Source organism: Haliotis cracherodii, unplaced genomic scaffold (assembly GCF_022045235.1).
Source record: "Haliotis cracherodii isolate W230 unplaced genomic scaffold, xgHalCrac1.p SCAF_5, whole genome shotgun sequence".
NCBI lineage: Eukaryota > Metazoa > Mollusca > Gastropoda > Lepetellida > Haliotidae > Haliotis > Haliotis cracherodii.
In genome coordinates this window covers 51,153,377-51,174,508 of record NW_027266308.1, presented here as the reverse complement: position 1 = coordinate 51,174,508, position 21,132 = coordinate 51,153,377, and the positions used below count along the sequence as shown (strand labels likewise).

General features: G+C 37.7%; 1 protein-coding gene across 1 annotated transcript in view; it reads left to right on the top strand.

Annotated features, from left to right (window-relative positions):
* LOC139443454 (uncharacterized) overlaps positions 1-19,209 on the top strand; it is a 167,925-nt gene extending 148,716 nt beyond the window's left edge. The window contains exons 9-13 of the mRNA XM_071224439.1: positions 9,199-9,308; positions 9,525-9,576; positions 13,991-14,347; positions 15,352-15,440; positions 16,771-19,209. Of these exons, the coding sequence (XP_071080540.1) occupies positions 9,199-9,308; positions 9,525-9,576; positions 13,991-14,347; positions 15,352-15,440; positions 16,771-16,905 (743 nt within the window). The 3' untranslated portion in view covers positions 16,906-19,209. The remainder of the gene's footprint in view (positions 1-9,198; positions 9,309-9,524; positions 9,577-13,990; positions 14,348-15,351; positions 15,441-16,770) is intronic.
* Positions 19,210-21,132: the final 1,923 nt, after the last annotated feature.

Sequence of the window (21,132 nt, the reverse complement as noted above, 5' to 3'; positions counted from 1 at the left end):
TATATTTTCATATCTTACCTTATTGTCAGTCAGTGTTAAGATCTGAAACCTTACAATGCATATATGAAATCAACAGAAATGAATTATTTGAAAAGCTAAATAATGACTATGAAATAACTTCAAGAACATGCTTAATGAAGTCAAATAATATTCCAAACTGCACAATGTTATCTTTTCCCATTTACTGTATTCAACGTAATAAGCAGCCCGCTCTAATAAGCGCCCACGGAGATATTTTCTAATATATTGGCTAGTGAACAATCCCAATTAGCACCCCTTCCGATTGATCAATGTACACAGGACTTATTTATTTGTGTATTATACGTGTGTTATATGCATTCTTAATTATGGGAAAGTAAATTCTAGAAAAAATATATGTATCTGTCGTATATGAACATTTCAGGCTGTCAGCATAAACCACGAAATTTACGATCTTTCAACTCTGTTGTTTTTCACCAAAATAATGTTCTAATAAGAGCTCCCTATTTCTAACTTTGAGATCACCCTGGGCGCTTATCATGTCAAATACGGTATTCAAGTTTGCATAATATAATATTACCTGCACAACATTGGTAAAATGACCATATCGTGTACATCAACTTTCAATATTAGTTCCATTAATTTTTGCTTGTTAATTTTTTCTCTCCATGTGATGTAGCTAGTTTTTGCAATCTCTCTTAAATACTGAATGTTCTTAAAATACCACACTATTTTATGTTATGTTATCTCATCCCGATATAAGCCAGGAAAAAATATGGCCAGTGATAATTACCATTTTACAGGGAATAAAACCCTTCCTTCAGGACAATTCCTGCTGGGAGTGTTCATGTGCAAGCATCACTTTATGCCATGGAATGTCTGAGACCTACATCACTTCAGGCCTTCCTCCCACATGGAGATGACACGCAGATATATAGCTGGAATACTGTTCACAGTGGCAATAAACCCAACTCAGTCACTCTCTCATACAATGAATGCTATGTAGTGTCTATGTTCAGATTCATGATTTTCTAACCCAGACAGTTTCATGGGGAATGCTCCAGTCTGGATAAACAGGCTTTTGCTGCAGTGAGTTTTGGATATAACCATTTTTAGGGTTCCCAGGATTTGGTAATTTGATGTGCTTTTGCTTCTCATTCTTTCAATTTTGAAATTTGAAAGAAACTGGAATTGTACTCCCATCTTTCTAAATGTTACACCACCTAAACATTTGTATTACAAACTTGTTTGAGATTCTCCTGGCATGCTTCAGACCTGCTCACCTGGACATTAAACCTGTTAGGCTGGATGAATAAATCAAATTAGTCACTCATTATCTGCACAGCCGAGATCTGCTGGTGATAATCTGGTTAGCTTAAAGTGGCAGCCATGCATGAAGCCCTCCCTAACTGGTCACAATGCCGCTGCTTCCAGCATGATTGCACCTCCCTGTACCTGCTATGTAAAACAACGTAAACAAGCTATTGAAGAACTCAATGGGTCACCGAGACAGAATGCTGTTTGAGGAAGCCCATTACATAACAAGCTTACATTCAAGGGAGTAGTTAACTAAAGCTCCCAATCAGACAATCTGTAGGTATATTTTACAGATATTTCTTCATGCCTCATATCCTAAATACAATTTTACCTAAAGAAATCTTTTGCATATCTTTTTCTTACATCATTAGTATTGCTTGTCGGCCAGAGAATTAAGTTTGTATTTTTAATATGTTCCGTTTCGCATGGATAATTAGTATTCTGGGGAGCTTAGCACTCCTCCATCATGACAAATGTCTCTTCTACTCTGACACCTGGTTTTTATATGAAATAATGCAGACTCCCTCATGGAAGAGTGTATGTGTGGTGGATTGTAAATTCTGAAATAGGTTGTTAAGTCTGTGAAGGGTTATCCAATCTGTGAGGGATTGTTATATCTGTGACAGTTTACCCAATCTGTGAGGGATTGTTATATCTGTGACAGTTTACCCAATCTGTGAAGGATTGTTATATCTGTGACAGGGTATCCAATCTGTGAGGGATTGTTATATCTGTGACGGTATCCAATCTGTGAGGGATTGTTAAATCTGTGACAGGGTATCCAATCTGTGAGGGATTGTTATATCTGTGACAGTTTACCCAATCTGTGAGGGATTGTTATATCTGTAACAGGTTATCCAATATGTGAAGAATTGTTAAATATGTGACAGGATATCCAATCTGTAAGGAATTGTTATATGTGTGACAGGGTATCCAATCCATGAGGGATTGTTAAATCTGTGACAGGGTATCCAATCTGTGAGGGATTGATAAATATGTGACAGGGTATCCAATCCGTGAGGGATTTTTTAAATCTGTGACAGGGTATCCAATCTGTGAGGGATTGTTAAATCTGTGACAGGGTATCCAATCTGTGAGGGATTGTTAAATCCCTCATAATGTTCACTGTAGCAGCAGACACCACACATATTAGCAGTATAGCAATGTTCAAGCAAAGCGGTACAAGTGGAGGTTGTCGAGGGTTGTGATATTTCAAATGCCAGGGTACACTGGATTAGGAGTAAGGTAGCTGAGCCGAGAGGATAATTACTGCCTGTACGTTAGAGAACCACGCTCTGCATACGTCAATGGTGCCGAGCTCTATTTGCATCAAGGATCAGATTTTGGCTTTCCACTCAGATACAGGCCACACTGTGTAGAGGCCTGGGCAGTGTGTGTTGGGGGAAGTATAATAGCTTTAAACACCTCACGGCATGACCTACCTGCTCACAGGCACACACACACTGTCTTGTAATAGTTCCTGTAAATACTGCCGGTGTTCTTTGTGGTGAGCGGCTGCTTGTTTTATGGCGAGGGAAATTTGTTCTTGTGGATCTTGGTAAGTATGTGTAAGATATGTCACACTTGTGACATGCTTGAAATTATCTCATCATTCTGTATGCCTGATTTATAATGGATTTTATTCTCTGAATGTTCGGGTTGTTTTAGCAGTTTTGAGTCTTATCCATATGCTGTGTATTTGGAGATGGGATATAGCAGCTTTATGGAGACAATAGGGAAACATGTAATGATATTCGGTGTTTGTTTTGTTTGAAAGTTACAAATATGGTCGTTGCAGTCTGTCATCATTTCACTAGCAGTCATGTTTTATGATTTTTTCTTTTCAATATTCAACCACAGGCATATATAGCTGTATAAAAAAAACATTTTTTTAATTGATCCATTCATCAAATGAAGCTTTTGGCCCCATAGAATACATGGGTCAATATATTTTTTATTTTTTCCTTGTCTTGTCCAAATTTACTACCCAGGTACCCGACCCCTACTACCCTACCCACCCGGGTACCCAGTGTAAGTCTAAAGTGTTGGGGACAAAATGTCCAATTGGGAATTGTTTTACCGTAGCCCTGGCAAAACATATTTAGATACATGTATTAAACAATCTGGTCATGCATACACTGAAGTGTACTTAAGTTATATCTTTATTCAACAATATGAAAAGACAGAAGTCAGAAAGAAATGAAAACATTAGTGACTTGTAGTGTGACCATATAGTTCTAGATAATTTTTGTCATTAAACAATATGTCGTTTGATAGGCATTATTTAGAAGTTGCCGGATAACAAGACAGACACAATTTTATGGATAACAACTTCTCTAATACTGGGAAAAGCCACGTTTCGGTATAGATCCTTATACTGTTGTCAAGCAAGTGTTGGGGACAAAATTTCCAATTGGGAATTGTTTTACTGTAGCCCTGGCAAAACATATTTAGGTACATGTATTAAACAATCTGGTCATGCATACACTAAAGTGTACTTAAGTTATATCTTGATTCAACCATATGAAAAGTCAGAAGTCAGAAAGAAATGAAAACATTAGTGACTTGTAGTGTGACCATAGAGTTCTAGATAATATGTCACGTGACTTACCACGGGTCCGGGTAGTCCGGTCCTGTGGGCACCTGGGTCCTACTCAGTACCCACTCGACCCAGGTACCCGAGTTACCCATCCCAGCCCTATAACGTGTAATGAAATTCAGTGTTTGTTTTGTTTGAAAGTTACAAACATGGCCGTTGCAGTCTGTCATGTTTTCATTAGTAATCATGTTTTATGTTTTTTTTCTTTTCAATATTCAACCATAGGCATACATAGCTGTACAGATTTTATTTTTTTTATATATTGATCCATGCATCCAATGAGGCTTTTGGCCTTTTTTTATTTCGGGTCTTGGATAGACGGGCAAATAATGTTTTTATTTCTTTTATGACAGCTAGATATTCCTATGACAGGTACAGATGAATCGATTTGCTGTCAGATTTCTATAACTTCCCAAATCTGGTATTTCCCCAATTATGATCCTTGGCCTGTCTGCAACAAACTGATCAAACATGACAACCTGAAGACCAGATTGTCTTTTTGATTTTCCTTCGTTTCAATGTATCCATTCATCAATTGTGTCTTCATTGATACTATAGCTTTGTAATGACAGCCTACGTGCAGCCTGCTTCAAGTTTGGTTTTTGTCTCGGGCTGGGATGAGGCCAAGTTTACTCCACGGGGACCTGACCACCTACTACCTTCCCCAACCCGGTCACGTGGTGTAGGTCTAAAGAGTTGGGTACAAAATGTCTGATTGGGAATTGTTTTCCTGCAGCCCTGGCAAAAGTATTTAGATACACATGTAAAATGGCCTGATCATGCATTCGCTGAAGTTGATTGAAGCTTTATCTTATTCAAACAAGTCAGAAGGGATGGGTGCATAGTCATAAAGAAATACAAACAGTAGTGACTTAGTGAATTTTTGTAATTAAACAATATATCCTTTGACTAACCACAGGTCCGGGTAGTCCTGTGGGTACCTGCGTCCTTCTCAAGACCACCCAATGCAAGTACCCGAGTTGCCCATCCAAGCCCTATTTGTCCTACCTTTCGTTACCTGTCCTTGCTAATCCGCATTAATCCCTGGTCCACCATTCAAATGACTGCAACTGATATACATTTTTAGCAACAAAGGTTTTTATTATTTGTATTATTAAAGACCAGCTAGAGTGCATGATATGAGATTATATATGTGCAGATATTTGTGGGCAGTCAGCGTTACTTCCATATAATTACATGCATTGTTACACAACCTAACAAATCTGAAACACTCTCTGTGATATTAGGGATTATGATATAATGGCTGTGTGGATTTCGGAAGACACAAAGGATTGTATACTCCCCACTCACTCCTGACCTATTGTATGCGGACTCATTAACAGTATTCATCATTGCATTAGTTGCTTCACTAGGAGGTGTCCAGCTGTCACTGATCACTAGTCTCGTGGAGTTTGTCAAGGTACTGTAGTGTAGTAAATAACTATTTGGTATAGTCAGTGAAAGGCAGCAGGATTCTTGTGGAGTTTGTGAAGGTACTGTAGTGTATTAAACAACTATATAGTAGTTGTGTCAGTGAAAGGCAGCAGGATTCTTGTGGAGTTTGTGAAGGTACTGTAGTGTATTAAACAACTATATAGTAGTTGTGTCAGTGAAAGGCAGCAGGATTCTTGTGGAGTTTGTGAAGGTACTGTAGTGTATTAAACAACTATATAGTAGTTGTGTCAGTGAAAGGCAGCAGGATTCTTGTGGAGTTTGTGAAGGTACTGTAGTGTATTAAACAACTATATAGTAGTTGTGTCAGTGAAAGGCAGCAGGATTCTTGTGGAGTTTGTGAAGGTACTGTAGTGTATTAAACAACTATATAGTAGTTGTGTCAGTGAAAGGCAGCAGGATTCTTGTGGAGTTTGTGAAGGTACTGTAGTGTATTAAACAACTATATAGTAGTTGTGTCAGTGAAAGGCAGCAGGATTCTTGTGGAGTTTGTGAAGGTACTGTAGTGTATTAAACAACTATATAGTAGTTGTGTCAGTGAAAGGCAGCAGGATTCTTGTGGAGTTTGTGAAGGTACTGTACTGTATTAAACAACTATATAGTAGTTGTGTCAGTGAAAGGCAGCAGGATTCTTGTGGAGTTTGTGAAGGTACTGTACTGTATTAAACAACTATATAGTAGTTGTGTCAGTGAAAGGCAGTAGGATTTTTGTGGAGTTCGTCAAGGTACTGTACTGTATTAAACAACTATTTGGTATAGTCAGTGAAAGGCAGCAGGATTATTGTGGAGTTCATGAAGGTCTGTACTGTATTAAACAACTATTTGGTAAAGTCAGTGAAAGGCAGCAGGATTCTTGTGGAGTTCATGAAGGTCTGTACTGTATTAAACAACTATTTGGTATAGTCAGTGAAAGGCAGCAGAATTCTTGTGGAGTTCGTCAAGGTACTGTACTGTATTAAACAACTATTTGGTATAGTCAGTGAAAGGCAGCAGGATTCTTGTGGAGTTCGTGAAGGTCTGTACTGTAGTAAACAACTATTTGGTATAGTCAGTGAAAGGCAGCAGGATTCTTGTGGAGTTCGTCAAGGTACTGTACTGTATTAAACAACTATTTGGTATAGTCAGTGAAAGGCAGCAGGATTCTTGTGGAGTTTGTGAAGGTCTGTACTGTATTAAACAACTATTTGGTATAGTCAGTGAAAGGCAGCAGGATTCTTGTGGAGTTTGTGAAGGTCTGTACTGTATTAAACAACTATTTGGTATAGTCAGTGAAAGGCAGCAGGATTCTTGTGGAGTTTGTGAAGGTCTGTACTGTATTAAACAACTATTTAGTATGTCAGTGAAAGGCAGCAGGATTCTTGTGAAGGAAGAACTGTAGTATGGTCAGTGATTGTTGATCAAGGTACTGTAATGTGTTAAACAAGTTATAGTGGTTGAAAAAGAAGGGCTCAATTTGTGTGTTGTCTTCAGAGGATGTGATACACATCCTGGATACTGGCGCCCTCGTGATGGACTTGTGTTTGCCTGTGTCAAGGAAGTGCAGGGTAAATTGGACTAGCTTGATTGGGGGAGGAAGTTCCAGAGTGGAATCATTCATTCAATTCCGTTTAATTTAGTTCATTTGTGATCCTGACTTTTGTTCTAATTAGCAGATTGGAAGCAGGTGGTGTTTAAGACTTGTCATCTTATTCCTCACAACAGGTTGTGTAAGGTTTTGGTCTTGAACAGTTACTTGTGTAAAATGAATTAGAGATGTTGTCTGAAATATTTTAGCATCATAGTAAACAGTAATTAATTGCCATGGTTATTGTCATCGGTAGCCTAAATATTTGAAAGATGAATAAGTATCTAAACATCATAATAGATCTGGTAGTTTTCTTTCATAACTGAATTATTTGAGAAATTAATGATATGCTGTTACCAATTTCATGGCATTAGAAATGCATCCCCTGGGGTATGGAGATGAAAGACTGTTAAGAAACTTACTTTTTTTAAATGTCATAATGTCACTATTTATACATTTTGTTGTGAATGTCATATTGAAGTATACAAATGGAGTCATACACTGATCTTGTTTCATAAGTAACGAGATATATTCCAAGTTGAAGAAGTCTATATTATTTCTGTTGGACGTAGTGTTGGCTATAAGACAAAATGCCAAGATATCAACATTGTGTACAGACTCTTTAAGGATGATGATAAAATGTTCAAGGTCGGACAAGTCCATTGTATGCAAGGGTGGGTTTTTCCCGCATATTCTCACAATCCTCACGTCGATTACCTGTACCTTTTCTCCCAATACTGATTGTCATGTCACTCCCACTTTTGGATGCGATAGTTCGGCCATTGAGTTTATCTGCTTTGCCCAGCTACATCTATGGGGAGCAACTCACTAGACACTCCCCTCTCAAAAATAACGTCGTCCCATATACGACATCATCAAGTTGCAAGCGCAATCTCCAGAAATGATGTCATGATAGAACAATGTTTTATCGTGAAATAAACCATGCTTCATTCTTCATTGTTCTTTTCGGATTATCGCGTAGCTGTGTTTTATATTGCCGTTATGGAATCAGTGTTTGAGGGAATTACATGCTTTCAGAGTAGTAAATAGTATTTTGTGTTTACTTGAGAAAAAAAATACAGTTGTGGTTATACAGGATTGTTTAGAAGCATGGCATGTCAATATGTACGTGACCCGTGAAGATTCCGGGTCTTCAACAACCCATGCTTGCCGTAAAAGGGGACTCTGTTTGTCGTAAAAGGCAACTAACGGGATCGGGTGGTCAGGCTCGCTGACTTGGTTGATGCATGTCATAGATCCCAATTGCGTGGATCGATGCTCATGATGTCAATCACTGGATTGTCTGGTCCAGACTTGATTATTTACAGACCGCCATCATATAGCTGGAATATTGCCGAGTGCGGCGTTAAACACACAAACAAACAAACAATATGTCCGCCCAACAGTTTTGTGTATTAGGATAGCTGTTGTGTATGGGTGATAAAGATTGCATTTCTAGCCAGCTACTTTTCATAAGGCAGTATGTTGTGATGAATTTGCCTTATGTGCATCTTTATGTATGCAGGAATGGGAAACAATAATGCTATTTATCATCCAAAACTGGCTCCCACAGGAGATATCCTTGTGTGAGAACAAGCGATCGCTGCAATGAAATTGCATCACAGTGCTTTGCAGACCATTGTGAGGTCATTGGTTACCATGACGTCACAATCAAATGACATCACTAATGGCTCTGCTACTGAAGCTGTTAGCTGTACTTTTTACACTAAGACACTGCTTATTACTGTCTACAAACTGAAAAAGTTGGAAGAATGCTGTTGGAGATTCTCCTTATATCTATTGAAAAATGTAATGAAGTTGAATTGTAAAGTACAGTTTTCACAAAAACCTGTCATCAATGAGTTGATGATCCAGTCGTAGAATTTCACCACTGTTTTTCCTTTTACACCAAATGGACTGTTTCATCAGATCATAAATTTCATTATTGAAACAGGATAATATTATGTACACAAAAAATATATTTTCAATTGCGGTTGAAACAAAATGCTGGAAGTATTGGAGTTAGATCTGAATAGCTAGTCTTTCTTCCAAAACTGGCTTTTCAGCTGAATTTCACCAATCTGTTGTGCTGTACTGTTTTTGTAATGAGGATTTGTACGTAATGGCATGTTTTTTGTATGTGCTTCTTTGCTTCCAATAAACTGAGGTCATTGTCAGCCTCTGGCATTGAGCTTTAGAAATCTGCTGAAACAAGAAGGTGTTCAAGACAAGTCTATTACAAGGATACTTGTGACATCATGCTTATGTAAACTGTTTCTGTCTGCAGATCCTGACAATGCAGTGAGGATATTCGCAGCCCCAGGAGCAGGCATTCTCTCACAGACGCTGCATCTACAGTCCGCGTTGTCAGAGCCCGATCACCATCAAACCCACAAGGTAGGTTATATACTGTGTGTATGACACTACAGTCACACACACACACACATATTTTGATGTTATTATATGTGTTGAGTTATTTGTAAAAAGTACCAATATACAACAACAATATAAAGGAGTCATTATATTGGTTTTCACAGAACATCAGAATATAAGATGTCCTGTTTTAGTCCACTGTAAGTTATGTATGAATGATCATGAGGCCTGTTGTTTCAGGAACAAGAGTCGCTGCCACCATCTTTTTGTCGCACATTCCATGGAGCTACTGGTGAGTGAACTTAGACAGACTGCTTCCTTGAACCAATAAGACACAAGTGGCTAATACGCATGATATCCCATACCTTTATCAGACTGCTTCCTTAAACCAATAAGACACAAGTGGCTAATACGCATGATGTCCCATACCTTTATCAGACTGCTTCCTTGAACATATGGGACACAAGTGGCTAATACGCATGATGTCCCATACCTTTATCAGACTGCTTCCTTGAACATATGGGACACAAGTGGCTAATACGCATGATGTCCCATACCTTTATCAGACTGCTTCCTTTAACGAATGAGACACAAGTGGCTAATATGTATGATGTCCCATACCTTTATCAGACTGCTTCCTTGAACCAATGAGACACCAATATCTAATACACATGATGTCCCATTCCTTTATCAGACTGCTTCCTTGAACCAATGAGACACAAGTGGCTAATATGCATGATATCCCATACCTTTATCAGACTGCTTCCTTGAACCAATCAGACAAGAGTAGCCAATACACATGATGTCCCATACCTTTATCAGACTGCTTCCTTGAACCAATGAGACACCAATAGCTAATACACATGGTGTTCATACTTTAAGCAGACTGTGTCAGACGGCAGAAATAAGAAGACAAATTTCAGTTTTCTTCCACTTCTAAGAAAGAGAGAGGGTGGGGACCTCAGAAAAGACAAGACTGTCAAATTATATAACTAGATCAGTGTCAGTATGACTATATGTCAGTTTGAGTTTGACATATTGATGCAAGGTATTTAATATCCCATAATTCTCTGACTTAATTATAGAAGCAACTGCTCATGTGTCGGACAGATTCTGACATTGAGATATGACTTCCACAAACCATGACTGAGATTATGTCCCCTAAATCAGTAGCAGATTGGACATAATGGTCATATAGAAATGGTTATTTATGTATTGGAGATCAGTTATTAAGACCCGTATTCACCCAGATGGTGACATGTCACAACCATAATTCATGAGTATGTTGTGCTAGGATTGGTCAGCATAATAGAACTAAATTGCACTGGCCACTGTTGTGATGGAATGGTGATTTATAATAGGGATGCTTGACCAGAGATAACCAGCAGCAAGCGTAGGTGCAGCAAGCGTAGGTGCAGCAAGCGTAGGTGCAGCAAGCGTAGATGCAGCAAGCGTAGGTGCAGCAAGCGTAGATGCAGCAAGCGTAGGTGCAGCAAGCGTAGATGCAGCAAGTGCAGTGTGTGACCTGTCAATTCCTGTTTAGTAATCATGTTGAAAATATATTGCCAAATGAGTTAAATATAGTGTTGTAATATGTTTAGGCTTATTATTCCTGATCACTTTTAAAACCTATATTACATTTGTGTATGGAAAATGTGCAATATAAATAGACTTCTTTTATTATACCCCTGACCTAAAAGGATGGGTATATAGTTAAACCAAGGAATTCTGTCCACCTGACCTTTTGTCTGTCATTTCTTCCTTCGGGTGACATTTTTTGGTGACCTACAACTTTAAAACTACTACATAGATTCTTTCTAAACTTGGTGAACACTCTTTATACCTATAGAAGAGGTGTATGAAAAGTTTGATTTTGATATGTGTATTATCTGAAAAATATGATATTTTCATGTTGTGGACTTATAATATTATGCGAACATTTGTGCGACCTATGACTTGAAAACTACTTCATGGATTCTTTTCCAATTGTGGGTAAAGTTTCTATACCAATAGGAGAGGTGCAGTGCAAAGTTTGGTTTCGATAAGTGAATTTTCGGAGAAAAAATTGCTAATTCATGTTTTGAACTTAGGAATATGTTGGAGTCGAAATCAGAGGTATTTTTTAGCCCTGCTCACTTTTTGTCTTGTTATTTTTATTCAGGACATTTCCGTTTTATTATATACATTTTATTGCACCACAAGGAAGGCGATAATAAAAAGGACATCATTTCATTTATATACTATCAAAGATATCTGAAAATAACAAATTATAAAAAAAAAATGTTGTGGCCACCAAGAGAGTGACAGTAATTGGAGGCAGGTCATGTTTTTTGGTACAATACAGGATAAACAATCTCTGCATCTTCTAAATATATTCTTCTCTGAGTTGATGATTTTACATATAGAGCTATGTTGTTCTGAGACCTCCTCCAGTGGTCTGAAGTGTTATTCCCCAGATTATGACGCCTCCTAATGACGTCTTCTAAATCGGTACTTTCTCATACTTGGTCCTCATGCATATAGATAAAAGCTATTAGGAATATGGGGTACTATATTCTTCAAAACCAGATTGAGACATCGCCTTGTGTCTTCACTGACTCACTGGTGTAGCACTGAGTTGTTTGTGTGCTGTACGTAGTGGCTGGAGGGGAGTACTGTTATTCTCCTTGGTTGGTATTGATCCTGTTAGTCTGGTATTGCTGGCGGCCTTGTCCTCATGTCCTCACTCACTTCAGGAGTCCTCATGCTGTCTTCTTTCGGCAACTCGCTCACTAGTTTAGCTCATTTATTTACTCAGACTTGTTCAGACCCTACAACCTAGGGCGACAACACCAGGACGTATTCTTGGTAGCATTTTCTTGTGGTTCTGAAGATGGCAGACAAATGTAGGAGAGTTATGAATGGCATTTTTCACAACTGGAGGGCTTTCTTGGATTATAACTTTGGATAGGCTGATCTAATGATTGACAATTTCCCATTGGCTAGTAATATGAACCAAGGTGTAAATATGGTCTGGTATTGTAGAAATGCAGATTAGTAAGTATCCTGTTTGACTGATTCCACTGGTATCGTAGAAATGCAGATTAGTAAGTATCCTGTTGAACTGATTCTACTGGTATTGTAGAAATGCAGATTAGTAAGTATCCTGTTGGACTGATTCAACTGGTATTGTAGAAATGCAGATTAGTAAGTATTCTGTTTGACTGATTCCACTGGTATTGTAGAAATGCAGATTAGTAAGTATCCTGTTGGACTGATTCTACTGGTATTGTAGAAATGCAGATTAGTAAGTATCCTGTTGGACTGATTCAACTGGTATTGTAGAAATGCAGATTAGTAAGTATCCTGTTGGACTGATTCTACTGGTATTGTAGACATGCAGATTAGTAAGTATCCTGTTGAACTGATTCCACTGGTATTGTAGAAATGCAGATTAGTAAGTATCCTGTTTGACTGATTCCACAATGAAAACACAGTATGTTTATGTCCTGTTTTACCTACCTGGGTCCACTCTCACAAAGTGATCTTAGCGCTACGACTATTGTAAGCCTATGTTAATGTATGGGAGTTACAATCATCTTAGCGCTAAGATCGCTTTGTGCAGGTGGACCCTGGTGTGTCAAGAACATCATGAGAAGATTGATCAATCATTAACACCATATATGGTGTACGTTGTCATAGTTATTATAATGCTTCAGTTGTCACAGTTACCTTGATATTAATATATTTCCCACATATTCAAAGCTATGGTACAATAATGTCCTTAATAGGAAGAATGTGTATGAGAGGAGTGAATAATAAGTGACAACTGAAATCTCTATGCTGACAGGTCTACAAGAGATTTGCTCTTTGAAGCAGACTTTTCTTTCTTAACATAGAACTATTTTCTTTAAATAACCTCCAACCTACGCAAACAGCATGATGGCAGATTTAGTGAGTCGCGTTGAAGACAGGTGTTGCTACTGACACATGTACTCACCTGTCGTAACGAGACAGGTGTAAATCTCAGGTGTCACTCATATGATCAATCACTTTGATATAAGGTTACCCATGATGAAGCGTACAGGTGAATATTTAGTGTAGTCACTATTGCTTCACCAACAGAGGTATTTAAACCAGTGTGAGACAGATTGCATTGAATCGTCTTAACACTGAAACTTGAGTATCAAATATCAGTAGCATCTAACATGGAATTTGTCCACGTAAACATTTCTTAAATATTCTTAAGATAAGTCAGATAGTATTTATCATGATTTGAATATATAAAATAGAAGAAACTTAAAAACAAGCGTTTCATATAATTCATAATATATTTTTATCATTTTATCATTTATACATATTTTAGGCAATTCTCTAACATTATCAAACTGTTCTGCATATATTCAAGTTGGTAATTCTGCTATCCAAAGTGTGCAATGAGGCCGTCTTATTGTTGATAGTCATTTTGGAGACATAAATGCGAAGTTTCATTAATGCATACAAAGATCACTCGCATTTTTCACATTTAATTCACGCTTGAGTTCATTTCAAGATTTACAGATTATGTTCATTTCATATTATATTTTAGTGAATCCTCTTTAGTTTCCATGGAAATGACAATAACAATGTACACCTCCAACTGTGTTAATGAATTTATCACACCTAGCAATATGATCGTCATTGTAGCATTATGAAGATATTAACACATATCTTGTTTCTATTGTTAGCTGACTCACAACAACTGGAGATCTCCATGCCCATATCTGCAGACATCCCTGTAAGTGAAGACGATCAGACCAACCGCACCTCCACTCTAGCAGCCACAGAGGACCTGGACCCTCACCACACTTCTCAGAGAGCAGCACCGGACAGGACCATGGACGACGGCTACCAGAGAGGCGGCGGCTGTGACAGCGCTGAAACGAAGGAGTATCAGGATGAGTTGTTGGTCGGCAGGACACTGAAGAGTTCGAGCAGCGGTGCCGACATCACTGTGGGTCTGGAGAAGGAGGACGGGACAACGGACCAGGTGGAGATTGATGACGTTGAGGAAGGGGAGGCAGCAGCTGAACCGCCGGAGAGTGGTGAGGACATAGAACATATAGAACACCTAGAGTATACGGAAGACCTAGAACATATAGAACACCTAGGGTATACGGAAGACCTAGAACATACAGAACACCTAGAGTATACGGAAGACCTACAATATATAGAACACTTAGAGTATATGGAAGACCTAGTATATATATATATATATATATATATATATATATATATATAATGCCTAAAGTATAGGGAAGACCTACAATATATAGAACACCTAGAGTATACGGAAGACCTACAATATATAGAACACCTAGAGTATACGGAAGACCTACAATATATAGAACACCTAGAGTATACGGAAGACCTACAATATATAGAACACCTAGAGTATATGGAAGACCTACAATATATAGAATACCTAGAGTATACGGAAGACCTAGAATACTGTAAATCTTGAAATTAACGCAGCGTGAATTAAATGCCAAAAATGTGAGTGGTCTTTGCTCGCATTATTAAACATTGCATTTATATCAACAATAAGATGTCATTCAATGTCATTCAAACACTAATTACATCCTGTGAATTGTCACTGCTAGAGTGAGAGTATATAGGACACCTAGAGTGAGAGTACGTAGGACAGCAGTATACTTCAAACTCTGGTACCTACCTTGGAGCTTCAGGACACCAATCTGCCTGCCTCCACCTTCGCAGGATCAAGGGTGGAATCCATATTGGATCAAGTTTCAGTGCACACCCCAATGACTGGTAGCATGGCCTGATATACATGTTGAAAGTGCTTCTGTTTGCTTTTATCTACAAATCAGAGTGTACGCCTAATTTATGTTTTCACAATCAGCCTTCATGCCATACAATACTTACACAGTACTCAAACTTTGAAATCAGATCACAGATCACTACTCCAGTACTGCCTGAAGTATTGAGAAGGTTGCCGAAATAGCTGCCCAAATGTGGGTGACTTGCTTCGTGATGGATATAGGCAAGGGGAGCAACTCTGTAACTAGGGCTGATGTTTTGTTTCCAGAGTCGCCCAAAGGAAATGTGAGGAAAGCATCAATAGCTGACAAACTTGTCAAGACTAAACAGTCAGAAGCCATGATAGCTACACTGAAGGTAAAATTGTAGATGAGTGAGTGAGGGAATGAATAATGCTAACAACAGCCTGTAAAAAGCCAGGATTTTTGTTTGTTTGTTTGTTTGTTTGTTGTTTCACGTCACACTCAGCAATATTCCAGCTATATGATGGCGGTCTTAAATAATGAAGTCTGGACCAGACAGTCCAGTAATTGACACTATTCACACAATTTGGACACGATGACATTCATCAACCAAGTCAACGAGCCTGACCACCGATCACGTTAGTCGCCTCTTAAAAGCATAGTTGCCAGTTACGACAAGCATGGGTTGCTGAAGACCTATTCTCTAACCAAATCTTCAAGGGTCTCTAAGCCAGGCAAACCAGTGATTGATAGCATGAGCAGTCGTCCATGTCCTTGATATGATGATATCCATTATAACACCCAGTATACATATTCATCAGCGCTTGCTATAAGCATGGGGACCTAATCTGCCCCTGAAACCCCACAAGGGATTATGGTTGTGTATTGCTGATAATTGATGTGTATTCCCATTCAACTGCGTTACACCTGTAGCCAGGTATAGGACCTGTTCCATGCCAGGGTAACCATACCGATAGGTGATCTACAGTAAACTGCGGTTATAACGCACTCAAATGGACCACTAATTTTAGTTTGTTATAACCGTAGTTCATTAAAAGCATATACACAACATCTATACAGCAAATGGCCGGGACTAATAATAAAGTTCGTTATATACGTCAGTTCGTTATAAGCGTGTTAGTTATAAACGTATTTGACTGTATTTTGTAGGGCTGGAACGAGTCCAATTTTGTTACCCGGGTTCACACCCCACTATTACCCGACCCTACCCGGGTACCCACTGTAGGTTTCAGGAGATATCTCAAAATGTCCGATTAGGAACATTTTTAGCATAACCCTTGCAAAATGTATTTAGATACATGTATTAAACAATCTGGTCATTCATACACTGAAGTTGACTGAAATTATATCTTTATTCAACAATATGAAAAACCAGAAGGAATGGCTGCACAGTCACAAAGAAATTCGAACATTGGTGACTTGTAGTGTAACCACAGAGTTCAAGATAATTTTTGTCATTAGACAATAGATCACGTGACTAACCCCGGGTCCGGGTAGTACTGTGGGTACCCGGGTCCTACTCAGTACCCGGGTACCCGAGTTACCCGCCCCAGCCCTAGTATTTTGATTTATTATAATAGTATGGGCAGTTTTCAAGCTTGATCAGTCATTGGACTTAATAATGCTGAAGTCAAATACTGACATGTTTAGGTCTTGGTTGATTCTTGATTGTCATGATATCTATTTGGTTGTTTTATTTGCAGGAGAATGCGGAACAGCGACAAAAGGATTTCCAGAAATTGTTAAATGAACATGCAGAAATTGTGCAGGAGATAGGGCGTACGGCCAGTTCAGAGAACCTGATCAGCCAAGCTGAACATGGAGAACGGGACCATTAACACAGTTGTCTCCCTTGGTTGAGGAGCAGACGTCATTCAGAAGAAGCAGACAGCAAATGTTTACAAGCCAAATGACAGCTTATTTGTTTAACTGACCATTGAATGCCAACCAACTCTACAATGGAGCACAGTTAATGAACAAAGTGGATACTGGATGATCTTCTGGTTCATTTTCCCCATGTTGGATACACTCTCTTGCGGTATATTGAGCGTGGGTCTTCCAAAACGACATCGTCACATTGAACACACACTGTGGATATCTTGGTGAATACAGACATTTATACACCAGAGATGATATCAGGATATCGGTGTTTATATAGCATTGGAATAGGTGTATATGAACATTTATATTCCAGTATATGGTTTTGAGGAATAGGAACATTTAACTGGGTTTAATACCAGTACATAAGGAATCCTACACGAGATGATGTACACAGAATTAATGATGTTTGCTTACATTGCGTTGAAAGAAGATGGATGTGGAGACTGAATGAAGTAGAGCTTCACGAAGGCTATATTTAATAGAAATGCCTCTCTTTCCAATGAATTAAAAGATGACCGGTGATCATTTTGGTTTGTAAAATTATACCCAAGTTAGGGATATGGTTTTGGGAAAGATTCTATAAAACAAAAGTAAACGTAGTGTTTAGTTTTTTATGGATATTTGGTCTAAGTTTCCTATCTATATCTGAGCACTAGGCTCATTTCGCATTTTTTTAATACTTCAGTATGCTTATCCTTGTTAAATTGTGTATTTTCTTTCTCCAGAACAATAAAGGCAGAAAATAATAAAGGTTTATGAAAAACAACATCTCTTGATCTTTCAGCAGACCAAAGCCACTTTATCTTAAATTAATATTATATGATAAGATTGGTGGTGTAAAAATATTTAAATCCTTATTACCCGGTAAGCCGAATATTAACGATAACAGATTCACAGGCAAGGAAGATTTTAAATTTGGTCACAGTTGCTATCCTTTTAGTATGAGAAAACGTAACATCTTCAGAAATGAAAACAATGCTCTCTTTCAAAGGAGTTGAATAGTTGAGGCCAATACTCATTATGTGTTTTCATGTGTGTGGCAACAAGTGCAACACCAAAGAGCTTGATAGATCTGAATTTACTTTAATGTTTTTAAGCTGAGGAGATGATGTGCTTTTTTGTGCTTGAAATTCTTAGCTGTATGCAGGCCCCATCCCCTATAAATGGGGTCACGCAGTAACACCACACACAGTGTCTCCCTCGCAGATGTCTTAGTTTGTTTGACAGACGTTGTGATGTGGTAACAGCAAATGTTCCCATTCCGAGGTTGGATCCAGCATTTTAAAAGGGGATGGATCCAAAATATCAGAATCTTCTTTCCGTCAATTCTACTGCCTTCAACATACTACATTTGTTCCTCATAATAAAGAAGTTGACATCCATTAATTCTCTTCCTCATACTACAGTTGGTTTTCAAAAAGGGGTGTTTGTTGGAACCCCTGGACCCCCCACCCCCACCCACACCCTCCCTCTGGATCCACCTATACTGTCTTACGTAATACTGTTTTAGGTATCAGCCTAATAATGTTACATGATAGAAATTTGTGCTTTAGAATCAAGAAACTTGAAAACATTCTCACCGTCTTAGCAGAGGCAAGATACTGGTATCCTTACCAGAGTAATATGGGTTGAAGTTCTGGAGAGTCATGGTAGATGTTTAAATAAAGTGTATGTATGTTGTTCTAGGTATTTTCTGATCTCATATAATGGGGTCAAATTAATTCATTTCTCTTGTTTAATATCTATATTACACAAGATTACACAGTTTTGACCAAGAAACCACAGATCTTGTATGCCACATGGTCTTGGTGGTAAATCTTTTAAGAAATCTTCCAATTTCTAATTTCCTGAAACCTTTTCCATTTTAAAGGTCAGAATATGGTGTGAATGTTAGATGAGAACATTGTTAGTTAGGTCATGCACAAATGACATATATATTTGGCATGGTGATCCACCAAGAACTAGATCTACTTCATTTTATAATTCTCTAAGATGAAAATGTTTCACAAACATTTATATTTCTCAGAGGTGTAATACATCATAATATTACCAAATTCTGATAGGTAGAACATTGTCTTCAGGAAGCATAATACTTGTATACACCAAAGTTAATGGTATTTAGTATGACTTGAATGTTTTTTGGCCTGTGTCAACCTTAATGAATATTTGTCTGGTTTTCCAAAAATTCATCCCACTTCAAGTACGAAATTTACATTTCTAAAATATGAAATGCTCAAAATATGAATATCAATTCATAATGATTTGGCTTCTTATATTTTTATATTTTTCTGAAACACTAAGCAGTTAATGGCTTTTCTGTATGAATAAATCGGTTGTTAAAGTTTAAATGTACCTTTCAGTGTCCTTTAGCAATGTAGTTTCTGGAGTTTTACCAGAAAAGTACTATTTTCCTAAAGAACACTTGTATGGTTGAGTTACATTAAACATCAACTAGTTTCACATAATTTAGAAACTACAACTGGAAGTGTAACATTGAAAACTATTAGTCTAGGATAAAATATACCGGGGTAGTATGATAGAAGTCAGCTTAAGTACCTTTCATTCAATAAATACATCTTCAACAATAAGTCAGTATACATAGTTTTCATATTAGTAGCATTGTTATTGTTTATTTTGTTCATTCCATTACCTGACATTTTGTTTTTCTTTGCAAAAGTCTACGGAGATGTCTATATTCCATGATTTCATATTTTGTTTGCCAAAAAAAATAAAAAATAAAAAATAATGTGTTTTATCAGGCTTTTTCCATTGAATGAGTAGGGCTACTAATATTACTTCTGTACAGCAGTTGTTTGAGGAGAAAAGCTACTATCATGTATGCATCTGCTGATACGAAACAAAGGACAATTTTTCTTGAGGCCTGATCAATTCTTTTTCTTTTCTTATTTTTATGGATTGTCTTGTAAATATGTAAAGAAAATGGAGATGAAAATGAAGGCAAAGTCACTTTGTAAATCATGCTTTATTATGAAGAAAAAAAAATATATTCCTTATCAGGTTTTTTCCATTAAACAAGGTATTTTGTGTGCTTCTTGTTTTTTTAAGCTTTCAAAAGTTTACAGGAGATTTATCCATCAAGCTCAAATCTTTTTGTTGGCGTTATTTATTATTTTGTAAATTTCCAATAATTAAACTTTCTGATTGTACACCACATGGTACTTTGCTTTAAAAAAATTATACAGTGTGTTTGAATTGACTATGAATTATCTTCAGACATATTTATCTTGGATTGTTATTATGATTATATTATTTTAGATTTGAATTAGTGGTGTCATTTATTAAAAAAACATACACCTGGGATTAAGTTATGTGCCCCTTAAAATATATTTCCATATAAAATTGACATTTTTAAATCATACCCTGTATTTATTCTTTCATGTAAATGTAAAATGTCAACGCCAGAAAATAACCATTTTGATTATCTCAACTCAATCAGGCATAAAAAAGCAAAATAGCTGTGAAAATAAGATGAATGGATCATTGAAAATCAGTGATGACACTCGGTGTTTACAAAAACGGCTAAGCATGCCCTTCCCTACCGGCTTTGTTTTTGTTTACACAGCAACATGCTGACATTAAAATATTGAAAAGGAGTCAGTGAGTGAGCGAGTGAGTATGGTTTTACGCCGGGGGACACCAGAAATGGGCTTCACACACTGTACCCGTGTCGCGAATCGAACCCAGGTCTTCAGCATGATGAGCGAACGCTTTAACCACTAGGCTACCCGACCGCCCCTTATTTAAAAGGAAGTGGAATGGCATGATTTGTAGCAGCCCCATGGCAATAGTTCATGGTCTACCCTTTCAGCTGCATCCTCGTCTTCTTTGCATTGTACATGACGTGATACTTGCGACCATTTGGAGAAACATGCAGTGTTCTCATATAACGTTTCCAATGTATCAGTGGCATGTTCGACATTACTCAAAATGAGATCTCACATATGTACATATTTCCCAAATATACATGGAAGATTGGGATGTATTGAGAATCAAACCCGAGTGTCTTCTGCGATCAGATATATCAAGACGAGTTGACAAAAGATACAAATATTTTAGGCTTGCCAACATGGCCAAGGGTATTTTTACATTCATCAATAATTCGAGGAGATCCTATTTATCATCCAAAATCCTTCTGCCAACTTTCTCTGTTTTTAACAGGAATA